This window comes from Strix aluco, chromosome 15, assembly GCF_031877795.1.
Source record: "Strix aluco isolate bStrAlu1 chromosome 15, bStrAlu1.hap1, whole genome shotgun sequence".
NCBI lineage: Eukaryota > Metazoa > Chordata > Aves > Strigiformes > Strigidae > Strix > Strix aluco.
In genome coordinates this window covers 20724781-20747870 of record NC_133945.1, presented here as the reverse complement: position 1 = coordinate 20747870, position 23090 = coordinate 20724781, and the positions used below count along the sequence as shown (strand labels likewise).

Here is a 23090-nt window from a genome sequence, read left to right as displayed (position 1 = left end):
TGCCTAACAAGTTGGAAATCACCATTTGGATCTTTTAAATTAAAAAGCTGTTAAACTTGTTTAAATATAGCAGAACTCAAGGTCATTCTGGATCACAGGCCATAGGAAAGACAGGAAACAAATCCACAGCGAGACTGATATTTTCTACCAATTACTCTTATCAAAGCACCACCGTCACCGAGAGACCTTTCTCACATAAAGAAGCACGATGGGAAAACTGCCAGACATTTTGGCCAAAGGCCAGTCATCTGAGGAATAATATTTAATCCACAAGGTTTTTTGAAGGAGTAACCACTGTCCTAAACCCCTCTGCTCCAGGGAATGGCCATCCTTACTCTGGGGCAGGCTTGATTGGAACTGGGGAAGAAGGAGCATCCCTCCAGCCAAGCCCATCATGCTCCTTCCAAGCCCACTGGCATCCAGGGCTTCCCAAGCACCTGGGGGAAGGCAAAGCTGTCTCTTAACCAAGATAAGCCAGGACACATGGTAAGACCCAGAGGAAGGAGTATTTTTGTTTAGTTGGACCACAACACTGGGCTAAAGAGGAGACATTGTCTCTTGTCTACCCATGTAAGATCTTGCAGAAATAAAGAAAAGATACGGACCTAAGGCATTTCAGCATCTGAATTGGAACATCACATGGCAATTTAATGCATTTCAGCTTCTGTCTGTTGCCTTCCTACCTAGATTTGCCTTAATTTCCCTTGAGCATCTCTGTTGTGACAACCCCACCCACACAGAGGCTGTCTCCTCCACTCGGGAAAGATGCTATCTGTATGCGGGGATTATCCCAGACATCAAGAGCAGTTCAGGACTGCACTGTAAATGCTGCTGCAAGCCTGGGGCAGCTCTGAGCAGCCCAGGGGGGAGGCAGAGCCCCAAAGACCTGACCCACCATTCAACACCAGCAGTGAGCAACTCAGCCCCACCTGCGGCCAGCAGCACGCTTGCCGGGCCAGCGCTCGCCAGAACCTTTCACTGTGTCCTCTCCAGACCTTGCCCCCACACAAACCAGCTAAAACAACACAGCTGCCATGCCGATTATAAAAACAGGTTTTAGCAGAGAGGACCGGAGCTGTTTTGCCTACAAGGGCAGAGGAATTCGTATGACACAGGAAGACTGAAAAATAATCAGCGGAGCACAGGCATTTAAGAGCAATGTTTTTAAGCCACTCAAAAAGCAAACTCCTCGAACAACAGGGACTGATAACATATTCGTTACATAAATTCAGTCCATTACAATAATATTTACCAGTGCTTGGAAAGACATCCTGTTGCAAGTTTGTCTTTTAGGCAAGTGTTTGTAGCTGGTACCACAGACATGACTTGAAAAACACTTCGGTGAGCAGGGTGCTCCTGAAAAGCCTGTGCCTGCCTCCCTTTGCCCCAGCTCAGAAGGCCAGATAGCCAGAGCATCGCCCAGGTCTTCACTAGTGGCTTTGAACAGCTGGGCTGTGCATGCAGCCACATCCAAACCCTGCTTTGCCGCGATCAATACAATATTGAAGCTTGGAAGGGAGCTGGTGACAACTGCAATACATCAGAGTACAAGCAACCGCTTAGTGGGTCTGCCTCCTCCACTGACTTGAGTTGGCCAACACTGGAAGAGCACACCTTGCATCAAGTCACGCTCTCTGTGCACCCGCCTGCTTTCCTGGTTTATTAGCACTCCTCAATATGCTATCCTGATCGTCTGGACACATTCTCCTCTGACAGAGGGTCAGGGAGGTTCCCACCTTGGGGATCACACCCCATTCACGCGCTGCCTTGGAACAGAAGCCAGATTTCTTCATTATTGAGCTTGACTGCTGTATGTAAACAGTACACAGTGAAGAACCTCGCTCATCAGCAAATGAAGCTTTTATTGCCATTTTCCTCAGAGGAGGCCTAAATTCAAAGCACCGAGACATGCAAGTCTTGTCAAGCAGCAGGAGTCCCTTCTTTAACTTGCGTCTGGTTGTTCTTCATTTTTGCTGCCTTGAGCAATTCTGCAAAAATTCCTTTGAAACTCAGGAGGCAGATAGGTTCAGCAATGCCATGTAAAAACTGAACAAAACCTAGTACTGGAGTTTTAAAGCATGTAATGAAGAGCAAGTGCTGAAAACAGACAAGTCTTTGTAAGCCAAAGGTCAAGGTTGTATGTCCAGAATCCCAATTTGGAGATCAATCTGCATGTATCCAGTTTGAGATGCACAGAAATGAAGATCACTGGTTTACCCTTACGATTTTTAAGACCTGCTTAAAACTAACCACTGACATTGGGCTAGTTATTAGCAGAAGACAGCGCACGTATCAGTAGTAATTAAAGTCCTAGAAGCAGCCTATGGTGGGCATAGGAGGGATAAAATGCCTAAAGGAAAAAGGAGCAAAGAAAAAAGAATGCATAGGATGGTCAAACTGGAATTATTCTGCCTGTGTAAGAAATAAATTATGGCTACTGAAATAAAAATCAGGAGGGTGAAGAACTCTGGCATAAATGATCACAACTTATCGCAGGTATAACCGTCAGTGCAACCCCATGAGCCCACTGGACCTGTGGAAAAGGAAGTGCTAAAAGCTAATTAATTTTGAAGAGTTCTTACATCTGTCTCTCCTGATAACAAGAAGTTACGTGACCCCTGCTAGCTTCAGAGTACTCCTCCATATAAACCGATGAATATGAAGAATCACAGAAGGATTTGGCCAAGCAGCTGGATTTGTATCAAATGGAGCCTTTGATTAGTGGTCCTGCACAGCCTTCTGTCCCAGGGGCATCCTCCGCCTCCCATGCCCCTTTGGCCAGGGTCTGCTGCCTCCATTTTGCAACATGACATGGATAAGGCGTGAGGAGCTGGTGCCAGGGAGCAGAGCGCACCCCGTCGCTGCTCCTAAATGGCTCCAAGCCTCTGCGGAGCCAGAGACAAGCACGCTACCGGCTCACATAGAGCCACCACAGCAGACACAGAAGCCCCCCTTACCATGTCACACATTCACCAACTCACTGTATAAACTGAGGGCAGGTGGGGAACTGTTGCAGCACCCATTATATCCGTGACGCAGGCTGGAAAGTTTCTCCAACAAGGTCTGACAACTCCTGACATTCACAGTGACATTAAACGAGCCACTTGGAGGACTCTGTGTTTACAGCACTGCCGTTAATAAAACCCTCTCCTAATTCTGTAAACCTGTCATCTTTTGCTTGAAAAATCAAAGGATTTCTGCTCTACAGAAAGACACTTTGCATTTGCACTACTAAAAAACAGACCAAACACTGAATATTTTCCCCCAAATCCTTGTTTTCTATCACAGAGATGCAGTCACAACAAAATCTCATAATGTCTTTTTTCTCCCTTTGCAGACCCTCTTTAAGGAAGGTATCTCATGGGTGAGATACAGGGTACTGTCATGAGGGTCATGAGCCAGAAAAAAGCAGAAAATATTTGGTGGGGGCTTATCGGTACGAGTTGTGTTAAAGTGCAGTGGTCACCAGACAAACTAGAACTGGTCAGTCACCAATCCTATTGAAGAGCAATTGCAGACTGCACACAGTTTGGCAGCAAAAAAATTCAAGAGAAGTACCCAGGTAAGTAGAAAGCTCCGTCTGACATTCAGAAGATACTATATCTCAAATCACTTACTACAAAGCCATCCAGCATTTCCAATGCTTCTTGCACCTGGCAAGCAACATTGCAGGAACTGCAACTGAGCATCATTTCTTTTAGTTCACTCAAAGCATTTTATGTTGCAAATGTTCCCAAGACCAGCAAGGCTGAGTAGCTTGCACAGTGACAAAACAACTCCGCTTGAAAAGAAAGCAAGAACGATCATGACCATGGTCTAGTCAGATATTCCTCCCAACACCAGCTGTGGCGAACCCTCCCCCAGACCAACACAACAGCAGCACCACCACTGAAGAAACAAACACGCTATTGTCCCACTTATTGTCCCACCAGATTGGAGTTACTTACACGCTGCTGTCCGTCAGCGACATCGTATCGGCATCACTGGACATGCTCTGCTGCTCGCTGTCGTTGGCACTGGTTGCTGGTGCCAAAGCGTAGCCTGTGTTGACATAGTAAGGGTTAACAGGCTCTCTCCACGATCCATGCCTGCAAGAAAAATGAGAGTCAAATTAGAAGGACACAACCTTGACCATACTCTGCATCACTAGGCAGGAGGACTCTGCCCGGAGCCCCAGCATTGGTGACAGGCTACAGAATAAGCTGTGTTCATACTAAGTTGCACTGATAGAACCACGAACAATTTGACTCATAACTGGAAGCAAAAGGGAATTTATGGAGTAATGAAGATTAGAGATGAAGGGAGGGAACAAGACTGTATGGAGAAAGTCCAGTTCCTATCAGGATTTGTGGTGTCCATGGGTTAACTGCTCAGCATTGTCATTCTATGAGCAAGGCAGGACATCTAAAAGCAGTACCTAGATAATAAGACAGCACATTTCTTAGTCAAAACAGGCTTCTACTCTTCCAACGGCAAGGGATGTGTAGCATGGCTCATTCCTTCCATGCTTGTTTTTACATCCCTCTTTACTTCAACATGTTTGCCAAGGGAGGGAGGTAAAGCAAGAAATGTCTGTTCCTTACAACACAGTACCTAAAGCCGATCTCAAATGTCACACCTGGGTACATCAAACACTTGCAAATGCCACCAGGAAGGACCATCTAATCACACCAGCTCTTCCAATGGACAATCTGTTTGTGGATCTACAGAAGCTAGTTTGTACACAACCACATGCCTTGTCCTGCAGACAGGTTATTCAAGTACACGTGCAAGCAGGCCAACCTCCTCCTCTTCAACAGGATGACAGAAGAGAGACTGCCAGCGTGAGCTAACTTGGGAAGCAAGTTCCTTGCTTAGGGGGAGACCTGCATTAATGGTGAAACAGCCTGTGAAACAAGCAGGTGAGAGCTCCTTCACACCGACTCTGCCACTGGCATAGAAAAGCTACCGCTGCCAACGTGCCTCCAGCTCTGCTACACCGCAGGACAGTCAGGCCACGCAGGCAACTTGTTGTCACTGAAAGTTATTTTGTAATTTGCCAGAAGGAGGAACAAGCTGAAATGTTCACACCAACACAGCATCATTTAATCCTCTCTCCCTGCCTACCCCTCTGCGTGCTGAACCCCTCTTGCCGGCTGAACATGAGCCAGCAGTGTGCCCAGGTGGCCAAGAAGGCCAATGGTATCCTGGCTTGTATCAGCACTAGCGTGGCCAGCAGGGACAGGGAAGGGATCTTACCCCTGTACTCAGCACTGGTGAGGCCGCCCCTCGATGACTGGGTTCAGTTTTGGGCCCCTCACTCCAAAAAGGCCATTGAATGACTCGAGCGTGTCCAGAGAAGGGCAACGGAGCTGGTGCAGGGTCTGGAGCACAGGTCTGATGGGGAGCGGCTGAGGGAACTGGGGGGGTTTAGTCTGGAGAAGAGGAGGCTGAGGGGAGACCTCATGGCCCTCTACAACTCCCTGAAAGGAGGGTGCAGAGAGGGGGGATGAGTCTCTTGAGCCAAGGAACCAGCGCCAGGACAAGAGGGAATGGCCTCAAGCTGTGCCAGGGCAGGGTCAGACTGGCTCTTAGGAAGGATTTCTTTGCAGAAGGGGCTGTTGGGCGTTGGAATGGGCTGCCCAGGGCAGGGGGGGAGTCCCCATCCCTGGAGGGGTTGAGGAGTCAGGTTGACCCAGTGCTGCGGGATCTGGTGGAGTTGAGAACGGTCAGTGTGAGGTTCATGGTTGGGCAGGAGGATCTTTAAGGTCTTTTCCAACCCAGATGATTCTGTGACTCTATGAAGAGCAGCATTTGTAAGATATCTTGAAGTTGATGAATTCCTGGGTTTTCCAAGCTGTTACTGACTCTGAAAATTGGAGTCCTGTTTTAGTTCAAATCATGAAGCTCATCAGCACGATCTTTTATTTAGTAACTCAGTAACCAGCACCTAGTTGATGTGATTTATAATGCACTTTGAGCAAACACCTCCAAGGAGGGCTCATCACACAATTTGTGCTTCCCTGTTCTGCTGTGAAAAGCTTTTCTGGCTGTACTGCAGTGGTCAAAGTCCTACAGACAACAGAAAACAGTTCCTGCCCTTACATTTAGGTAAGACAAGGAAATCCATGAGAAATGCACAGCTGGAAGGACCGGAGGTGAGGAAGACATCAGCAAAGGGAAAAGTTGGCAGTTTCTTCATATTTGTACAGAGTATAAACGTGGGACAGCCACTACGTGAACTGGGACTAGCAGACAACCCATTTAAGGTGGAGGTTTCTAGAATTATTTAGGTACAACATGGTACTTGGTGTACAAGGATGGAAGCATTAGCAAAGTATCGTAAAACCTGAATTCAACAGGGCTATGCAGCCTTCAGCTAACACGCTGCTCATATCGCTCCTATTCACCCTGCCCTTCTGCTCCTAGACACAGAACCAATTTTCCTTGTAATACAAAGGGTCACGGATGTTCACTGTTCACTAGGAAAAATCATATTGTTTCAGGTCCATTATGGGGTCAGTTACCAACAAATTACCCATCTATTTTCGCTAAGAGAAAACTAATATTTTGCTTGCCACAAACCAACAAAAACTCCAAGCTATTTCTCCTTGGATGACAAAGCTCAGTGTAGTCGCAGAGTGGTGTAAAGAGCATTCAAAACTGAGTCAGCTGAGGTTTTTCACGACTGTTTGAGGAAAAGGAAGCCTTGTGAAGTCTCTCCACACTTGGGTGCAATACAGTCAGTTGGGTACGAACGTTTACAGGCGCCTTGGGATGGCGAGTCACCACAGACATCTTCCAGCACACAAATGTTCTGTCTGTCACTGTAAATGTGCACTGAGCAACCTTATTTCTATATTCCATTAGATTGCAGAACAGCTTTCTAGGGCAAATATTTAAGCCTTAAAATAATTTGAACAAGTTCACGCTAAAAAGCAAGGTATAATAAGTAATACCTTACCAGCCCCCCTTCACCAGTTCTCCCCTTGCATAACGGTCAGTTCTGAACATGAAAGGAGCACTGTGCAGTGCAACCTTCTGTCAAATCTGATATGACAGTTGCGTGATGGAGGCTGATACAGCCTCTTAAATTGAGGCAGCAATGATGGATAGCTCAGGCCTTCCCTGCGGGCAAAGAGAAGGACGCTTTTTGGATAACCCAATTAAAATGTAGCACCAACTTCTAGTGGACCTTCTGCCAGGACTCTCTGGAAGAGGCATGGATTATTCTAGCAGTATATTAAGAAAGCACTATGACATATAGAATAAAATGCACAGACCAACCAATTTCTCCTTTTTATCTGCTGATACAAAGACAGAGCAGGAGAGAGCATCTGAAGAGTTCGTCGGGTATGGATCTGAGATGGCTGAAGGAACCAAGAACAAGCAGATGGCTGCTGGGTGGTCCCTGGCCCCTCCAGAGGAGTCAGGATGGATGGGCTCTCCTGCAGCCCTCCACAGCTGTGGGCTTCCCACTGAGGATGCAGGCAAGAGTTTGGTCACAACTGCTGTATTTAGCTAAAATTACACACTTAAGCATGTATACAACAGGGATTACTTCCATTTTACCTCTGCCTCTAATACATCAATGCAAATGTAAACTTTTGGTAAGCGTAAGTAGATGGAAAGGGTATAGGATTTCAAAGCAATCATAACAGGTTAAATTACTTTTGAGGAATCCATCTGTATTCAATCCTTCTCCTAATGTTCCCTCTCCCTGACAACTCTCTTCAGCTGGCTCGTATCACTATTTGAATGTTTTGTGCCGTGCCTCTGAAGAACGCTTTCAACATCTATTAGGAGGAAAACATTAAAGGAACATGGAGTCTAACAAAAAAACCTGGTCACTTCTGATCTGGGAGGGGAGGCTGCTTTAAAGGGGATACAGGCACACTCAGAGCGATTTGAAATGTCAGCTAAAAACCTCACATACTGAGTTCTATGTGCTGATAAGGGTGATAAAAGGAAAGGTGAGTATTTAAAGTTAGACTTCACAAAAATTCCTGCAGACTTCCGGAATTTTATTTTATTTTTTTAGACAGAAAGAGCAATGAACGTTTTTGTAATGAACACAGAACATTTCACACATCGTAGAAAGAAAGCTGCATGTCTCTTCTGCAGCTCTCAGTGTTCAACCCTCAAAATAATCACATAGGGAACAATTATAACAGAGATCACAGCGACCCAAGTAAGTCAACCTGACCAGCTGCCTTTTCTTTGCATAAAGCCCTCCACTGATCACTGTAAATTCTGGTAATGCTAACAAGGGCCAAAACTGTTGCAGAAAACCAGCAAGCATCTCCAGAGGGCTTCCTTCTACCTGTTCAGAGTTTATCTTGCATGTTGTCTTGGCTGTATCCTATCCTCAAATCTCCCACTCCTCCAACCAAGACCAGCACTCAGCACTTTGAACATTAGCGCCGTCAGATCTTAGAGCTTCAATGTAGTGAGAAGAGAGGGAGGTCCTCTTCGGTCCTCTTGCCCTAGCTAGAATTCCCACTGCATCACGAGTCCCTAAGGGTATCCTTTTCCTTCCAGCCTGGGATCCCCAGGCTCCTTCACACAAGTTCACCTGATGGCTATTTCAATTTTAAATCAAAGATGCAAAGTCCCCAACTTTTGCCAAATATGTTACTCTTTGCTCTATGCAAAAAACATAGGGCTGGAATACTCTGGGGAAGAACTGCATCACCTTCAGCATCCACAGTGGGAGGAAGCGCCAGTCAGAGAGGGGCCTGGGGGTGTTGACTGACAGCCGGCTGAACATGAGCCAGCAGTGTGCCCAGGTGGCCAAGAAGGCCAATGGCATCCTGGCTTGTATCAGCAACAGCGTGGCCAGCAGGGACAGGGAAGGGATCTGACCCCTGTACTCGGCACTGCTGAGGCCGCCCCTCGATGACTGGGTTCAGTTTTGGGCCCCTCACTCCAAAAAGGCCATTGAATGACTCGAGCGTGTCCAGAGAAGGGCAACGGAGCTGGTGCAGGGTCTGGAGCACAGGTCTGATGGGGAGCGGCTGAGGGAACTGGGGGGGTTTAGTCTGGAGAAGAGGAGGCTGAGGGGAGACCTCATGGCCCTCTACAACTCCCTGAAAGGAGGGTGCAGAGAGGGGGGATGAGTCTCTTGAGCCAAGGAACCAGCGCCAGGCCAAGAGGGAATGGCCTCAAGCTGCGCCAGGGCAGGGTCAGACTGGCTCTTAGGAAGGATTTCTTTGCAGAAGGGGTTGTTGGGCGTTGGAATGGGCTGCCCAGGGCAGGGGGGGAGTCCCCATCCCTGGAGGGGTTGAAGAGTCGGGTTGACCCAGTGCTGAGGGATCTGGTGGAGTTGAGAACGGTCAGTGTGAGGTTCATGGTTGGGCTGGATGATCTTCAAGGTCTTTTCCAACCTAGATGATTCTGTGATTCTCTGAAGATCTTGCAGATCCTGCCTGCAAAGCCAAATCCACACGGCACTCCCTTCAGTTCTCAACAGTTATGTACCTCCTTTATTGATGTTCTTCAACAAGTGTGGGAAAAAAAACCAAACCTAAGGCAAGAAGGAAACTTCCTTGGAGATGAAAGGCCTCTAGGGAACTAATTTTTGTAGAATTAAAATTTTCACTAGACGGAGTAAGTTGCACAATGGTCTATTGGCAGGTCTGAGAGACATGGTTTTCCCAAGTCTGCTAGCAGTTCCAGTGTGGCTGGAGCAGCTCCCAGTCTAACAAGGAAGCTGATCAGATCCATCAGTTTTCATTGCCGCCATCTTCTCCAGCTCTAGCACTGAATTTTTATGATACTGACATTTTCTGGAAGAAAATTTTTACTCAAAAGAACTGAAGTTGTGACAGAATCCAGGCAGGCTGGCAGTCCTCCTCTTGTAAGGGTCTCCCACCTGCCTGACCCTGAGAGAAGTGCATCTCCAAACTCCCTGGTGGCACCTCCAAATCCCTGCACTATCAAGGAAGCAGATTTGAGACACTAGATTGGTAAACCCAAGAGATAAAGATTCATAAAGCCGACAACCACAAAACCCCAATGCATTCTGCTTATGTTCCCCCTAAACAGCATTTCTAGATCTCCCATGACATACTCCGAACCTTTTGGTCACCACGGTTTGGGTGAGGAAATAATTCTAATATGGGAAAAATCCCAATTTCTAGACAGCTTGAACCATGAGGCAGTTGATAATCACCCAAATTTCATGAGTTGCCTTGGAAAACTACGAGCTGCGGGAGGTGTGGGGATGTTGGCAAGTCCCAGGAAAAGACACCCCAAAACAGGCTCTGCAGGAACTCAAGACCTTTCGCTCCAGTCAATGGCAGGTCGAGCAGCTGCCATACCCTTCCTCCTGCACAGCAGCGAGGAACCTCGCGGCAGGACACGATTCCTCCTTCCTTCTTTTGGTGGGTGGTGTTTGAGCTCAGGGATGGTGCCCAGAGACCACAGATGGGGGCTGCGACTCAACGAGACCCAGTTACTGAGTCGCTGTGCTCCCACCCTGCTTCTTCACACCAACTTGTGACAAATTAGTTTCAAACTTTTGCAGTCCTGTGTTTTTGAAGATGACTCTTTCTAGACCTACATTTTCAGGAGGAAATCAGCACTAAGCACTACTCTTATTTGGTGTTTCTGGTCATTCTGCCTTTGTGACTGGGAGGACACAGTCTAATGCTGTGATATCTTTTTAGCTCATTGACATCTTCACTTATTCAGTGTGAAAAATTAATTTTTTCATGTAAAAAGTTATGTACTTCCATCCAAGGGGAAAAAAAAAACTTCCAAAATGACAGCTCACTGAATCTCTGACTGGCCAGACATATCAGAGCTCTCTTACTTCCCATACTTACATCTACCAACAAGCGGGTGACTGTCACATCCTTCACACAATACCACATTGCATTATCACAACCAGTCAATCAAATTAAAAGGTGCACATGTTACATGTTAGCTTATGATGTACGAGCCGAAGCAAATCCCTTCAGCATATTTAAATAGCATGTGCTGACAAGGGTGTCCGAGTGGCAGGGTCACCTTTAACCAAGAGATTAGAACAGCATGCACCAAGAAGTCTCATTTACAAGATTACATTGATCTACCACCTGAACAGAAAAGTCTCCATTTCGGTACCAACGATCATCACAGAAGTTTCGCCATACTGGGTATAAAGGTATTAGAAACGTCCCAAAGCATTCATAGCACTCCCCAGTACATCATCACAGGTATGTTTTGGAGCAAAGAACAAAATGTCTGTGAAGATGCAAAGCTCAAAACCTTTACTCCTGACTGGATTTAACCTGCACTAAAGACACAAAGTCTGCTCAAGAGGTTAAAATTGGGGATTTAGCTGATAATTTGATTGCAGATCCTCAGGGTTGCTCCACTTAAAACTCTTCCCAATTACTCTGGGTACTCAGACACTGCTGTGCATCTCAACTTTATCACTGCCAATGTCAAGCTAATCACATGTGTTCTAGGCAAGGGCAGCTTCTTCAAAGATCACATCAATTCTGGACAAGTTAATCTGTTCTTTGAGGTCTCCAGATGGCTGTTGCCAAGAAAGTTCACTTCCAGCCCTGCAGCCGGCGAGCACAGCAGCCCCAGCGCTCTGCAGAGCATTACAAAGGAACCAGATCAAAGTTGCGTCTTACAAAAAAATGAAATCTGAAGTTTGAAAAGCAACAGCAGCCTGTCACTTGTAGGCTTAAAGACGACTTCTGCATGCTCCAGCTATCGGGGAATTTATGATTACAGTCTGGCTTTTAAAAGCTGATGAAAAAAACGACGCTCTTTAGTGCTCCTTGCCTTTGCAAATCTGTATCTTCTTCTGTGCTTATTCATCCTCCCACGCTGGAGGAAGAAGGGAAATAAATAAAAACATAACTAAAAGTACAGATAAGGGCTGGTCTTCTCTTTTATTCTAAGGCATTCAATTCCATTTTAGGACTACACAGAGATTATTTTATGGGGAGCTTCAGTAATTATTGTGAAGTATTAAAGTACAGTTACAAAAGCTAAATCCAAGATCTACCAGTCTGAGTTTGCAATTTCTCACTCCTTTGCATTTATCAAGGACATACTGCTTCTCAGGCAGGACTAAGGTACAGAAGATGCATTAATTAAAACCAGTAAAATTTAGGTCATAGGATAGAGCAAGGTGGGTCAGAAAAGTGGTTTAGAATTCGTCAGAATCTAGGAAGGAAGCTGAAATACAGGAAATGAATTGTTTGCCTTAGGAGGCAAATGAAGACTAGATAGGCTAAATATTGTGGCTGTACTGCCCTCTTGCCACCCTAACCTTCTTAAAAAAGGCTTTCACACAACAGGATGCAACCACTGTGTTCCAAGGAAACTGCAGAACAAGTCCCTCAAGATTTCATCTGACCGTGCATCTACAAGCCCTCCCAGCTCCTTCTTCTCAACAGAGGCAAGGCTGTCCTCATTCAACACCCCAATGTAATAGTATATTTTGTCCATTAGTTAAAATTTAATACCAAAACTGTAAAAATCCAATTTTGACACACAATAAAGTCACGTGCTTCCTAAAAGCAATGTACATCTTCCTCAGAATAAGACCAAAACCCTAATTTATTTAATAGCTCAACGAACAAGAAACAAATTAAAATAAGAGAAAATACGAGCAACACAATGTCTGCACATCAATTAACAGGATTCTTGGATCATCTTCCTGAAATAAGGTGAGTGTTGCAGAACATTTTGTTCCATATCTAACAATAACAGGTATCTGCTTAGATTAATTTCAACATATTAGACTAAACTTATACCATAATATAGTTTGGTGGGTTTTTTTTAAAAATTATGACACAATTAATACAAATTCTTATCCATTATGAAAGGCTGACATTAAGTAGGGACATTTGCTATAAAATATACAGGATATTTGGCTGCATTAACTGACTGAACAAGAGTCTTACTGCTTTGGAGAAGCCTGGCTCCATCAGTCATTCAGTAGCCTCTGTAGTGACTGAAAAAACTATAAAACCAGGGCAAATCCAGCATCTACTGTGTGTGTTTTGGATATCCAGGGTACATTGCTCCCACCCATAAGCCACACTGGCTTCAATGTCACGGCCTCTGTCAGACAATACGCCATAGGAGAATTATTTTTAGTATTTTATTGGAAGGGACAGAATCAAGCTTGCACAGGGATGTGCTGAACATCCACATGTTGCCAGAAAAAGTTGCCTTAATAACTAAGTTTGTGACTGACATCAAAATGCATCCTAAACGCAGTGAGAAGACCTTGACCCTGAGGACCAAATCCTCCTGACACCCCCAGAACAGAAGGGTCCTGCCCAGGTCACATGCATAAGGAGGAATTTCAGAACAAAAGCACCAATGTGCTTTAAGTTCACCTTGTGCATTAAAATAAATACAAATCTTTACAAATTACAGGGCCTGTCTACATGATCCTTGCAGCGTGCCCAGGAGCTTGGGTCCCCATCCCTGGGCAGAGGATGTCATGCTCCCAGCATGCTCCCAGTGTGTTCCAGCTGCCCAAGGGTTTGGGTGAGAACAGCCCACAGCAAACACTCCTGAAACAAGTGGGAGACTCGAGTCCTCATCCCCCACTCTTTGACCCTCCAAACGTGCTCTCCCTGGGTCACCAGGCTCGTAGTGTGGACGCAGGCACAGAGGGCTGATAATGCAGTCTCCTTCCCTCTACATAAACTGAGAGCTGGGGAAAATTCGGCAACAGGCTGATAGGTGAGACCTTTCCACTCTGCTAACTGGCTTCTCAGACTGAAACGACATCTATGTTTAATACGGCAAGTGATTGCCAGCTCCCAGCTCTCTGCTTTCCTGGGTGATTCTCCCAAGTAAATTTGAGCTGGTGGAGGGGGGAAATGCTCTGCAGAGAGCTATGGGGGTCTCTGTGTGGGCTCCTTTGCTTTTGCCCCATAGTTTCCCTTCCTTCCAGAAGGAGCAATTACGATGTAAAAAACCAAGGCACCCCCAACCATTCAGAGCTTTCCACATCACGCCAGGCAAGTGACCATCCCTCCCATTCCGCCCAGGATGCTGCTCCCTCTGCGGATGAAATAAGCAGTCAAAAGCATCGCCCAGCTTTCCAGCTGGCTGTGCAGACACCCATGCAACACAGCTTCCAGCCCAGAGCATCCCCCTCGCCTGTGTGGTGAGGGCCTTCGGGAAACAAATTACTTCCAAATGCCTGCCTCTGAGGTGTGGGGAGGAAGGGAAGCCCAGGTTTATACCTGGGTCTGCTTATAACCTAAAGAAGGCAGCAGCTCCACTTAAAAACACCACTGCCTGCAAACTATCAAATTAATCCCAGGATTTCAACAGCTTTTCTTCATTATTTTTCGTCTCAACCAAACCACAAATTTACTTAATGACTAAACCAGGCGAGTGCGTACTTTGTTTTCCAGACAGCGGGAACCTTTCTAACGGGATCCAGGTTTTCAGAAATCACGTTTACCTAACGTCAGGCAAGGGAGAGGGTCCATTTCCGAGATACGTTTGATGCTTTTTTTAACTTCCCCAAACCTGCCAGCATTGTGGTCGGGGTATCTCCGAGTCCTGAGCCCGAGGAGAGGCGCTGAGCAGGGTGAGGAGGAATACAATAAGAACACTGTGTTCCAGGAATGATTGAATAAAGGCAAGAGCATGCTTTTGGCTAGCAGGATTCAGCACTGTAACTCCGTCTGCTGCTTTTCTTCTCTGTCTGAAGCAACGTTGTTTGCCCATGCTTCTCTGAAATGGAAAGTATTTCCTCTTGCCTGCTTGTTCCAAGGAAAGATCTGAGGAGGCTTGGTATAACCAGGCAGAACCAGGGATTCTCCAGTGCCTCGACCCTTCTTTGCCAAATTTTCTGCTCAACAACAAAGGGCTTACAAGAAAGAAATTATGAGCAGATTTCTCTGCAAGCTCAGTAACTTCAGACCAGAGCCTGTAGGATGAGTAAGTTTTTGGACGGCAACAAAGCATCCAGCTTTGGCCAATGACTCCAGATCATTCCCCTCCCTCCTACATACCTAGAGAGCCTCTGAAGTGTTCAAGAACATGGGACGGGGCAGGGACGTCTACAGGTAGGTGGACCACACTGGGGAATGGGAGCCGTTGGAATCAAAGGGCAGATAAAACCACCTGGGCTCAGTCCTTCCTTAGATTACTGAACTTTATCAGGAGGGCATAAACCCCAGCACTGCAATCTGTTGTCTGTATTGCTTTCAGGGATAAATTTCCCAATACTTAAATCACAACAGTGGTATTGCTGATGGCTGAAATGAAAGGCAAAGATATGCAACTCAAGGGGGTTACATTTTACAAAGACTAGTTGCAGCTTTGACATTAAACTGCTTGCTTGTATCACTGGGCCATGTAATGTAAGCTGAGCCGCACAACCACAGACTTGCTAGCCTCACTTAAATCCTCATCAAAACAATGGCATGAAACTCAATACTCATAACCGATTTATTGCAAACAAACTTGGTATTTTAATGAAATTACAAATTTTGATGGCAGAAGAAACCAGTTGATGTAACAGTTTGAACATCTAAGAGGCACCTGACTTTGCGCCTCAAAACCACACAGGTTTGTTCCTGAAGACCTTTGAGGAAGCCCTACCAATGATGAGGTGGGTAGGATTAGCAATAATCCTGCACAGAAAAAAGATTTTATTTCACTGAATAAGGTCTGGCTCACCACACACATGAAACGAAGAGGTCTGCCTCCAAGCAGAGTCACTCACTAGTGTCTTAACTCCTACAGAAAGGATCCAAGAAACTGCCCCAATTGAACAAGAACCTTTGAGGTGACCGAACTCTGACCTCAGCTGGTAACAAAACCAAAAACACGGAGGGCTGGCAAGACCTGGCAGAGATAAAGCTGAGAGTCAGGATTTAATAGTGCTCCCAGAGGGGAGATTCAGCTGATTAGAAACATCCTAATCTTCTCTTTCAGTGTATATTAAAGGTCAAGAAGTGGGCTAAGATATTGGCAGCACATGAAAAAACAACTCGGTTGAGCAAAAGACCTTCATAAAGATGTTTCATACCTTCGCATTAAGAATTCCTGCAAAGCCTTATTTAACTTCACTTCTATCTAGGGAACACATGTAAGTTTAAAGTCAAGAGACCATTAGATTGGGACAGAAAAGAAGATCTCCCCAAAAGACTTCTGCCTCCGATCAGGATTTTATAATGAGCAGGAGTTCATAAGCATCACTTGGCAACAACCATGACAGATAAACAGGTCTCAGAAGTACAGCACCATGAAACAGAGCTTCTCTAGCAGTCCTCCGGAGTCTCACAAGCTCCCCAAATGGGGTCGTTAAAGGATACTTGTTGGATCATGCTAACAAACAGCAAGCTGTATCAACAACAAAGTACTGGCAAGCTACAAAACGCTTTTATACTTGCTCTATCATTTACTGCTCAGCTCTGAAGAGATGTCAGCATCACAGCAAATGTATAAATCCTAACTCGGTCTCCTGGTCTCTTGAGAGCTTGTAATCTGACGTTCCCTTCTCATCTCAAACAGACCTGGCCAATATAATGCAATGGTTGGGGCAAGATGAGGGTGGACTGAGTCATGCTATCCCTCTGACAAGGTCTGTTAGAGGTTGACAGCAATGACAAATCCCCAGAAGAACTGTAATAACAACAACCAGAAGGAATGAACCACGCAGAAACTGTGTCTGAAGGAGACAGATGGTGTTAAAAAGGATCTTTCCTTTTCTAGAGATACTTATTTTTTTCCTCTTTTAAGAGTTTAGCAGACTAACAGCAAATAACTTGCTGCTGTCCACAGAAAATAGGCATGGAGAGGGAAGTTAGTCCTGTGAAGATGCTACAGCCAGCCTTCCTTTTAAATAAGGACTAAAGTAACTTTCCCTTAGATGGTGCAGAATGAAGTCTTTCACAGTGCTAGTTTTAGGACAGTCACCAAACCTTGCATCTCCAGCCAGACCTGGAAGCCAAACCATCAATCGCTGCAACGAGGTCACAAAAAGTCATGTTTAAAAATGATGAATGAAATCAGTGGATTCAGTTTCTCGTTTCTTGTGGCTGTACTTTTACGAATGGATCTAAATTGGCTGACTAGCAAACCAAAAGCAAAGATTTCAGCAGTGAGAAAGATGGAGATCAGCATCTGAAGCCAGCCAGCACAGGTTGGTTAGCAATGCTTATTTACTGCATATACCTTGACCTTTTAGTGAAGGACCCCACTGAGCATGCTCCGCTCCTGAAGGTGACAACATCTCCAGAGCTATTCACTAAATAGTTCAAGGTTGAAGAACCAGTTCACCTCATTTAAATGGATATTAAAATGTAGTGAAAAACGGCTAAAGGAGGCAGGGAAGGAAAAAAAAAAAAAGAAAAAAAAAGACTTGCTCCCAGACAAATCGCACAGGAGCTCACAAGGTAGCTCCTGGGTCACTGCTATACCAGAAGGTCCAGCTAAACTCCAGACCAGAGGGGAGATGAAATACCTTTAACTGTAGCACAAGAGTGTTAGGGCAGCCATTGGGAGGCTTATGTATGCAGTCTATCCTCTTACCCTGTTTGGCCACTGCTCAGGGAACTCCTGGGCTTGTTTTTTCTCAGTGCACTTTACAGCACGTGAAACTTGACTTCAAGAACTGTGTTGGGGTTTGTTGTTATTTTTGCCTTACAGAATTTTTCTGTTTTGGTTTAGAACAGGCAGATATATGGGCTTCTACCTTTATTACGCAAATTCCACAGTATTGTTTCATCTGGTACGCATTATTGTGGGGATATATATGAAGTACCAGGTCCATTTCAAGTGCTGTAGAAGAGCTGCTTGAATTCTTGTTCCATTCCTACGCATCTTTATACAATTAAAACCATTTGACGGCTCCATTTAGGAAAAATAAGTGACAATGCAAACAATGTGCTTTTTGTGCTAAATAAATTAGCCACTGTTCAGATAAAAGACAGCTGTATTTTTTTTTACCTTGGTTTCTTAAAGACAGAAGGCTAGGATATCAAACTCTGTGTGCTTCTGCTGATCTCTTTTTACTCCCTCCAGAAATTCTGAGTACAAGGTATTTGCTGACACCCAACCAGATTCAACAGGGGAGGGAGGCCCCAAAGACACTGCTATAATTAGTGAAAACGGGGAGGCACAGAGAGACTCTTCAGTACTCTGAATAACGATGAGGCTGCAGCCAGATCTCAGCAGAAAACCTACATGGAGAAGAGATCTTATAACTGCCTCGAATGCTCCAGCTTCAGCTGACGCCTTCCCAGACACCGAAGTCAGCACAGGCCCATTTGAAAAGCCACAATTTGGGAGCCCCAGGGCTGAAACCTGGTTTAATTCTGCATTTTAGATGGCAGTGGATGGGCCCCAAATCACCTCCAGTTGACACGATGTGTTGCTGCTGTTTTCTTCTATAGCAAGTGGAGCCCAGAGCAGAGCACCACAGCTAGTCTGACCCACTGCCACGTGCTGCAATCATCCCAGCTGCCATAATTAAAAATGAAATCCTCTGGATGAAGGAAAAGGCTGTTTTCTGTGTAGGGCCTGAAGCACAAGAGCTGTGAAACACTGGAGCCCATCTGTGTGACACAAACATACCGTATCTGTTACAGAATGCCTATGTGCCATACCGTACATACAGGATTTCATTGACTAAGTAGGTAACACAAAAATGCCTCATTGCTTTAAATGTTTTCTCCTTAAGACAGCAGGGAAAAGCAATCTACAGTTTTGAAAAAAATGATCTTCTACTCACCTCCCTTGTGCTCATGTATCACACTCTTACTGATCCTGCACCACTCTCTGCAGAACTTCACCTGCTCAGGGCACAGGATAAATAGATCACTAGCCTTATTTCCCCCCTCTTTGTACTTTTACATCACCTGAATCTCATGCTGAATGCAGCATTATTCACTTTGTTGGAGATTCTTCTGTGGCAATTTTCACAAGCAAATCTTGTATTTATTTGCGCTGCTATTCTGGAGGAAGGAAAAGCTGTCATCCTCTTATGTACAAAAAGCCAACTGCAATGCTGAAATTGTCAAAATTTTCTCAAAATGTTGATGCTCAATTTGAAATGCTCTGGGACTAATACTCAGCATTTTTGTAAGACTTCTGCCTTGATGCATGCTCAGCACATCAGTAAGTCTGATCTGGGTCTTAAGTTGCAGACAGAAAGCTAAGCAGGCACGATGACTCTCTCCCAGGAAGAAGAGCTGTCTTTCAGGATATCTCTGGCAGAAACCAGCACAGAAGCACCTGTGTTTTTCTGCTTGCATCTTCTGCCTCTTCAACTGCAAGGACTTTTAACGATGCAAGAGGTAATGCAGGTGCCCCGTGCACTTTCCCTCCCGCCTGCACTGTCAGTTCTGCCGGCACTAGCCATCCCATGCACTGAACAAGCAAGAGGCCTAAAGAAAAAGACTCTGATCACACATCAACAAGTAGCTACAAGAGTAGAGAAAGTTATGAAACACCATGCGATAGTACCGTGCATCAGACTTACACCATCCTACGTCTACACAGGGCAAACATCCTCAGTCCCTTTCTGCTGTTTAGCTACGTGGGTTCAATTATAGAGGTCACAGCCCTCCCCCTTGGAGGCGAACAGGGTTTCTCTCCTCTAACCTGCCATTCATTTGTGCAAAAGCGAATTCTACCCCATTACCGAAACTGGCTGCTGAGTGGGTCAGCAGTATCTTCCTCCTGCATAGGGACTTGAACTAAGGCTGAACAGGCAGCTTCACTACAGCGCCTGGAAACACCGGGAACCATTGGAAAACCCCCCTCCAGTTTCAATACCCTGTACAGCCTTGTCTTGTGATGCTCCCAGTATTACCTGCTCACCACTGGAAGATCTCACCCTCCTCACCTCCTTCCTGTCACTGCCCAACTTTGTTTTGTGGAGTGCCTTTTCTGGAGGATGTGAGAGGACAGCCGGCTCACCAAACGATGAGTGTCGGAGATTCCAGAATCAGCAGCAGCTGCAACAGGAACTGCGGTTTCCAGTCTCTGAAGTCTTAGCCATGAGCATTGTCAGAGTAAATACACTTTTCAGATATTCTGGCTGCCAAAATTTTAAACCATCTACAGTTGTCACAAGCTTATAATTTAATCAAATTGAACGGATTGTCACACAGACAGCAAAAGGTATGCTCAAGCTGCCAGCACCGCTCCCATCTCCAGCAACCCACTTGCCAAACGATACACCCGTGCTTCAAAGTAGGAAAGCTGGAAGGTTATCAATGAAAAGTAAATTGTAAGACTCTGACATGAGCAAAACAATGTAATTTCCTCCCCCTGTGTTTTTGCTAAAATTTGCCAGAATAATTCAGCCTTAGGCAGAATCTCCGCATGGAAGAATACCAAACAACACAGTCTGATAAAGATATGAGCAACTACAACAAAGTTTTATATAATGGGAAATGTTAGGCAACCATGACTACAGCCATTGCCGCCAGCTCTGCCTATATAGTAAATGAGTGATATTTTAACATTGCTATTAACCACCCCCCACCCCCCCCGCCCCAAACTACAAGCGAGTCTGTAATATGAATCATAATATCCTTGGCATACTTTTTGAGCGCAAAGTTGATGAAAGCACCCGTCCCCAAACCTGTGTGTGAAAACCTTAGATGAATCAATCAAAACATGCAGGAGCGTGTGACACCGATGTCTGAGCCTGCACATTTGCATCTGCAGCTGTGAGACTCTTGCGTGACGCGACGCGACAGCAGAGAGACTTGGCTGCCAACTTTTGCTGCCAGTGCCTTGTCGCATCCAGGGAATAGAGAATATTTGCCAGCGGTTCTTATTCTAGGACTGATCTTTCTGGACTCTGCGTATATCCACAGTACAATGCAAAATTCGCACTGTTAAGTGAGCAAAGAGAAGCTCTTCTGTTTTGCATGTGCATGTTGCTAACACAGCAACTGCTCAATGGCATCATCTTCTCTGCTCAAGACGATAACAGATGTCTATGTATGCTGCAGACATGCATTTGTTGTGCAGCTTTAAGCAAATAATAAATTAGTTTATGAATTCCACTGTTGGCGACTTACGTGCAGGATCACTTTGATACTTGCCCGCGGGCAGCAGGTTGACTCCTGGTGGGATTGCCTGCTGAAGGGCTGTAATTTCTGACCTCCAAATCTTCAACTTCACAGCTGCTCTCAGTCTCACCACTGGAAGTCTACCTCAGTCCAGACAAGCAATCAGAACAATTAATCAGGCTGCTTTATCCAGTAGCAAGCAATAGGGCTTTCTCAAGCAGCTATTTCCTGACATCAACCTTGCAAATCTCCCCCCAGGGTGACCTGTCCTCTGGGTACAGGTTGGGACAAAGAAATATCTGCACATTTCCTTGACTGGGGCCAACCCCAGGAGATCAAGAGGCCATGCATGTCTGTGAGTGACTGCCCCTGGGATCAGGAAGAAGAATCTTCATTTACTGTTAGAAATGCAGTTGCACCCAAAAAAACGGTTGGGGATTTTATTCGTTGCTGCAATCAGAGGGGATATGGGGCCACAACAGCTCTCAGGACACTGCTCACAAAGACCTGGGCTTATTTGTTGGGAAAAATGCCATTGCTGAGTAAGACTTTTGTCTCCCTAGTAGTTTAGGGCAAGGTCACGAAGTGACAGAACTCTGACAGCGACCTTCACTGGAAATGTGGTAAGAATCCAGAACAGTGAATACACCCCCAGAACAGTGTCTGCTCAACTGCTAGTCTTAGAGAGGAGATGTTTCCATCAGCCCTGAAGAGGACCAAGCACCATAATTTGATCAGCAGGAGAGGATGTGTTGGTGATCAACCGACTCTAGAAAATCTTTTCTGATCCTGGTCAATGCCACTCTCCCAAGTGATGAGATCGAGCAGGCCAAGGTCAACTGCCTGGCTGAAATTCAGCCTAGGAGGGCTGGTTGAACAGCGATAAGAAAGAGCTCTCTTCAAACAGAAGTCTGAAACATGTGGAACTTTTAGTTCTAGAGCAAGAAAAGATTTTGACCCAGTTTCAGATTTTAAGTCCATCTCCTAAACAAAAGCAGCTGAAGTTTAAATGAGCCAATTCTGTAGATCATTATGCTGCTATTACACAATTCCTTCTAATCCCTGAAGTGTGGAAGATGTGCCAACGTCAACCCAGGCACATCTTTGTCATTTCAGCTGGACTTCCATCCTTTCCGCTAAAGATTTCATTCTGCTAAACCATTCTTGACAAATGCCAAACACTAAAATCTCCCAAATATTTATTGTAATTTCTTTGGCCACACTATCACAAGTGTCTAAATTTCCCTTCTCAGTTGGAGAGCTATCTAGACTAGAGGTCTCCAAATCTTTCAGTCTAATAAACATCACAAAGGCTCATGAGCCCCTACCAGTAGTAAGGGAGAGATTGTTTGTGCCACAAAAAGGAACAAAAATGACCAGCCATCCCCTGCTGGCTATTCTCCTCCCCTAAGAACTTGGTCTAATCCCCTCCACCCTACAGCCCTTAAAAAACAATGTGCCAAGGAAAGGGAGCAACTGCTATGCATACTGATTGCCCCCCCAGCTTGGACGTGGCTCCTGGAGGACCACTGCCAGCCAACTGCTAAGAGCAGCCCCCTCTGAGATGCTGTGCTAAGGCAGAGGTTGATTTTCATCCCTCTGTCTTAGGGACTGCCCAAAGAAACCATCAGACTGGTTGCAGCTCTCCTGGGCTCATGCAAGAGCAGGGCTCTTCCCACAACGCCTTTGGGTCTCCGAAGCCCAGCAGATAAACAGGTTGTGAAGCCTGCAGCCACTCTCGGACCCTCCCCAAGCCAGGCCAAGAAGCAACTCGGGCTCGTCCAGACATTTTGGGGAGAAGGCAGAGGATGCAGTCCAAGGAGCACATTTCTATTTCTTTTCCAATGGTCAACGTGCTACCACAGCACCCTTTAGGTGAGGAGGTACACAGGCTCACTGACGAGCCATGCAAGGAGCAAGAGCCCAAGGTACCAAGGGAAAGGAGGAAGATTTACCAAAGACATGGGGTTTGGCAGCTCTCAAAGCCACCCCTGTGTGCTCAAGCATACCAAGGCCAAGCCTAGAAGTACTGCTGTCTCTAAAAGAAGCCACAGTTGAGAAGGTAACATTACAAAGCTATAAAACCAGGTT

The 23090-nt window shown here is 45.6% G+C and overlaps 1 protein-coding gene across 5 annotated transcripts in view; it reads right to left on the bottom strand.

Moving 5' to 3' along the window:
• The window catches only part of AXIN1 (axin 1), a 76746-nt gene that overhangs the window by 29690 nt on the left and 23966 nt on the right, over positions 1 to 23090 (bottom strand). For all 5 annotated transcript variants that reach the window (XR_012625338.1, XR_012625339.1, XM_074841568.1 and 2 more), the window contains exon 3: positions 3948 to 4088. Coding sequence is in view for 3 of the 5 variants with exons in the window: in XM_074841568.1 (XP_074697669.1) it covers positions 3948 to 4088 (141 nt within the window). In the remaining 2 variants the exon portion in view is untranslated. The remainder of the gene's footprint in view (positions 1 to 3947; positions 4089 to 23090) is intronic.